This window comes from Gastrolobium bilobum, unplaced genomic scaffold (genome assembly GCF_033153095.1).
Source record: "Gastrolobium bilobum isolate Gb01-03AN ecotype WA unplaced genomic scaffold, APGP_CSIRO_Gbil_v1 utg58792, whole genome shotgun sequence".
NCBI lineage: Eukaryota > Viridiplantae > Streptophyta > Magnoliopsida > Fabales > Fabaceae > Gastrolobium > Gastrolobium bilobum.
The window spans coordinates 109,310-112,461 of record NW_026900056.1 but is presented as its reverse complement, the minus strand read 5'-3'; the positions used below and the strand labels follow the sequence as shown (position 1 = coordinate 112,461).

At 40.1% G+C, this 3,152-nt stretch overlaps 1 protein-coding gene across 1 annotated transcript; it reads left to right on the top strand.

Moving 5' to 3' along the window:
* Positions 1 to 2,336: 2,336 nt before the first annotated feature.
* Positions 2,337 to 2,873, top strand: LOC133295034 (serine/threonine-protein phosphatase 7 long form homolog). Its single transcript, XM_061493812.1, has one exon. The coding sequence runs from the start codon at positions 2,337 to 2,339 to the stop codon at positions 2,871 to 2,873; it is 537 nt and encodes a 178-aa protein (XP_061349796.1).
* The last annotated feature ends 279 nt before the right edge of the window (positions 2,874 to 3,152 follow it).

The window sequence follows — 3,152 nt, the reverse complement described above, 5'->3', positions numbered from 1 at the left end:
ACAGAGTAAAAATGCATGCTTTGACGTTTGGAAGTGTTAAAAATGGAACCTTGGATGGATATCTTCGCGAAATGCAGAAACTGCATTCTGTCACGAAATATCCGGATATGGATATCCGATATGGATATCCGGATATGATATCCGGATATAGATATCCGGATATGGGTTCTTTTGATATCCGAATATGGATATCCGGATATGATATCCGGATATGATATCCAGATATGATATCCGGATATGATATCTAGATATGTCCCCGACAGATATCCGGATATTCTGGGTCTTCGAAGAACAGTAGCTGCACTGTTCATACAGAAGGCTATTCGGGGTTAGTGGACCCTAGATGAAGTTGAACTTCTGTAATAATTAGTGTAAGTCAGAATCAAGTGAGGCTTGTGGCTTTGTGAGAAGCCTAAAGACGTAAAACGTAAAATGAAAATATAGTCTTTATGTTTATGCTTATGAGCTATGGTTATTAATATGATTGCTGGTCCCAAAACAGATTGTGATACTGCTGTGTGTGGACCTTGAACTGTGTGGACTCTTGGCTTTGGATAGTTAGCTTGCGAGGTAAGCTTTCGTGTCCTCGGTTTAGCCATTCTTTGTTCCACCATGTCCCATGGGGGGATGGTTATATGCATGATGTGTTTTCATGTACTATTTTATTGAAATGCTATGGAGCTGTTAAGTGAAAATGCTTTATGATATGTGTGTGGTACATAGGAGGCCATGGGACGATCCTGTGGGCGGATACAACATGGGCTGGTACAACATGGGCTGATACTGTATGGGTAATAGACGTATTCCTGCACTTCTTTGATCAGTAGAATAGTACAAACACACATGACATGATTATCTGTTGATTGCACTATTTTGGAACTTATATTGTTAAATGGCTTTTGAACTTATATTGCACATGTAAGTGAGCTTGGGGTGGAAGATCCTTGAGGACCCCTTGTCTTACTGAGATTTCTTTTTAGAGATCTCACCCCACGTTTGGGGCACCATTTTCAGGTTCAGGTAATGCGGGGGTTGAGACCTCTAGTGGCAGGAGGCCATAGCTTAGTTGATTAATGATATCTGCTTATGCTGCTTATGTTGTTTTGCTGTTATACTTGGATGCTGGATCCTGTTTACTGCTTTATGATGTAGCTTCATTTATGGATTACCTCGTTGAGACCTTGTTGACTATGTTGTTTATTGGGTGAGCATGGGGATTGTCCATGCCACATTGACTTGACTTTACGCTTTCAGTTTTGGTGTTGTAATTAATAATGTATCAGGATTTTGTCCGGACTACGTGTTGTAGATCCGTGACTTAGATACTCACCTATATATGTTATGAGGTTATTCAGTGTAGATAATTGTCTATTTTCAATTTACATACAGGCGATGTTTTGAAAAATGATTAAGTAATCAAGCTGGTAATTGATAATGACGTCATAATTGAAAAGAAAAAGATATTTCGAATTTTTAAATTAAGCGTGGCTTAATACGATGACATGATAACAAATCGGATATATACAGGGTGTTACAATAGTGACTTTCGTAAATTTTGTATGATGTTATTAATGCAGGAGTGTATTGATAATTTTGTAGTCAGTTTGGTGTGATGATTAGTACATATTTATGAAGTTATTCGTGACCTAGGGTTAAGTATTCTGTAAGTATGATATTATTTTTGTCCGATGTTTTATTATTATTTCTAATTGCAAATAAATGATTGTACTACATTTTAACATTATTTCATTAATTTCAATTCTAGTTAAATAAATGACTGTATGCTTAATTTTTGTGATAATAAATTATGGCATTGCTTAATTAATTTGTAAATAAAATGGGGCATTACATGTGATTAATTTCAATGTTGTTTTATATGATATAGTTTTGGGTAATGGCTGATTCATCATCTTCTTCGGGTTCTGCATCGGATGTAGAGCCTACCGATCCCAACATGTACATCATACCTGGGCCTTACAGATGGGACGTCCTTCGTAAGAGGACGCAGCGTGCCCATATTTCACAGCGAGTGTGGAATTCAGAGCATGTCAGGAAAATAAAGACCAGGCGTGGGAAGCCACAGGGGGGGCCACCTACCGGCGCTATCCTAGAGGTTGTCGCAGACTACTTCACACAGGCTGGATTTATACATGTTTCCCGGATGGGACATATCCAGGTATGAAATTTACGTCGTTTTGTATTTATGTAATTATTCAATACCATTCGTTAACACGTGATAATTGCATAATTTATCACATATCGATGCCCCTTTAATTAGTGCTTTGGTCGAGAGGTGGAGACCAGAGACACATACTTTCCACATGACCCAAGGTGAGATGACTATCACCTTGCAAGATGTGGCAGGCATATTGGGCTTGCCTACTGACGGCATTGTCGTCACCGGATCTACCTCCGAGGATTGGCCCGCTGCTTGTGGGGCTGTATTTGGCGTGGTCCCACAGGCCAATGAGTTCCATCATTCAGGCGACCTCCGCATCTCATTCTTAGATCGGTTATATACTCGGTGGACTGATCATGCCGGGGATCATGATGTCGAGATCTACTTCACAAAGGTGCACATTGCCAGGATGTTGGGGTGTTGGTTGCTGGCGGACAAGTCTGGAGGTAGCAATTTCGGTTGTCGGCTAGTCCCGTTGCTTGGGGGAGGATTTGATGAGATCGACCGATTCAGCTGGGGATCTGCGGTTCTGTCACACTTGTTCAGGAATTTGTGTGAATTGACAGATGTCGGTCGATCTGACATGGGAGTTTGTCATATTCTCCTTCAGATTTGGGCATGGATACGATTCCCACCCATTGCTCCGCCGTTTCCTCCTCATCCAGAGCCAGGCACGCTTTATGGATTCCGGTAAGGGAAATTAAACATATAAAATTTCGCTAATGATTTAAGCTTATACTATCTGTATACTTCTTGATTAAAATTGATGAAACTTTTGATTGAAGTATCTTGCAATATGACGAATACAAAAGACGTGATATGCATTTGGTGGCTGCCAATTAGGGTTATTCTCCATAGCAGATATTATGCTACGATGCCGATCGGAGATCAAACATATGTCTGATATGTCAGTAACATGAGCACGAATATTAACAAGAAAATAGTCCCATGCTTCCAAGTTCTCTCCTTCAAC

What these genes read in the sequence shown, in the direction of transcription:
- LOC133295034 (XM_061493812.1), top strand. Translation starts at nt 2,337, where the DNA reads ATGACTATCACCTTGCAAGATGTGGCAGGCATATTGGGCTTGCCTACT.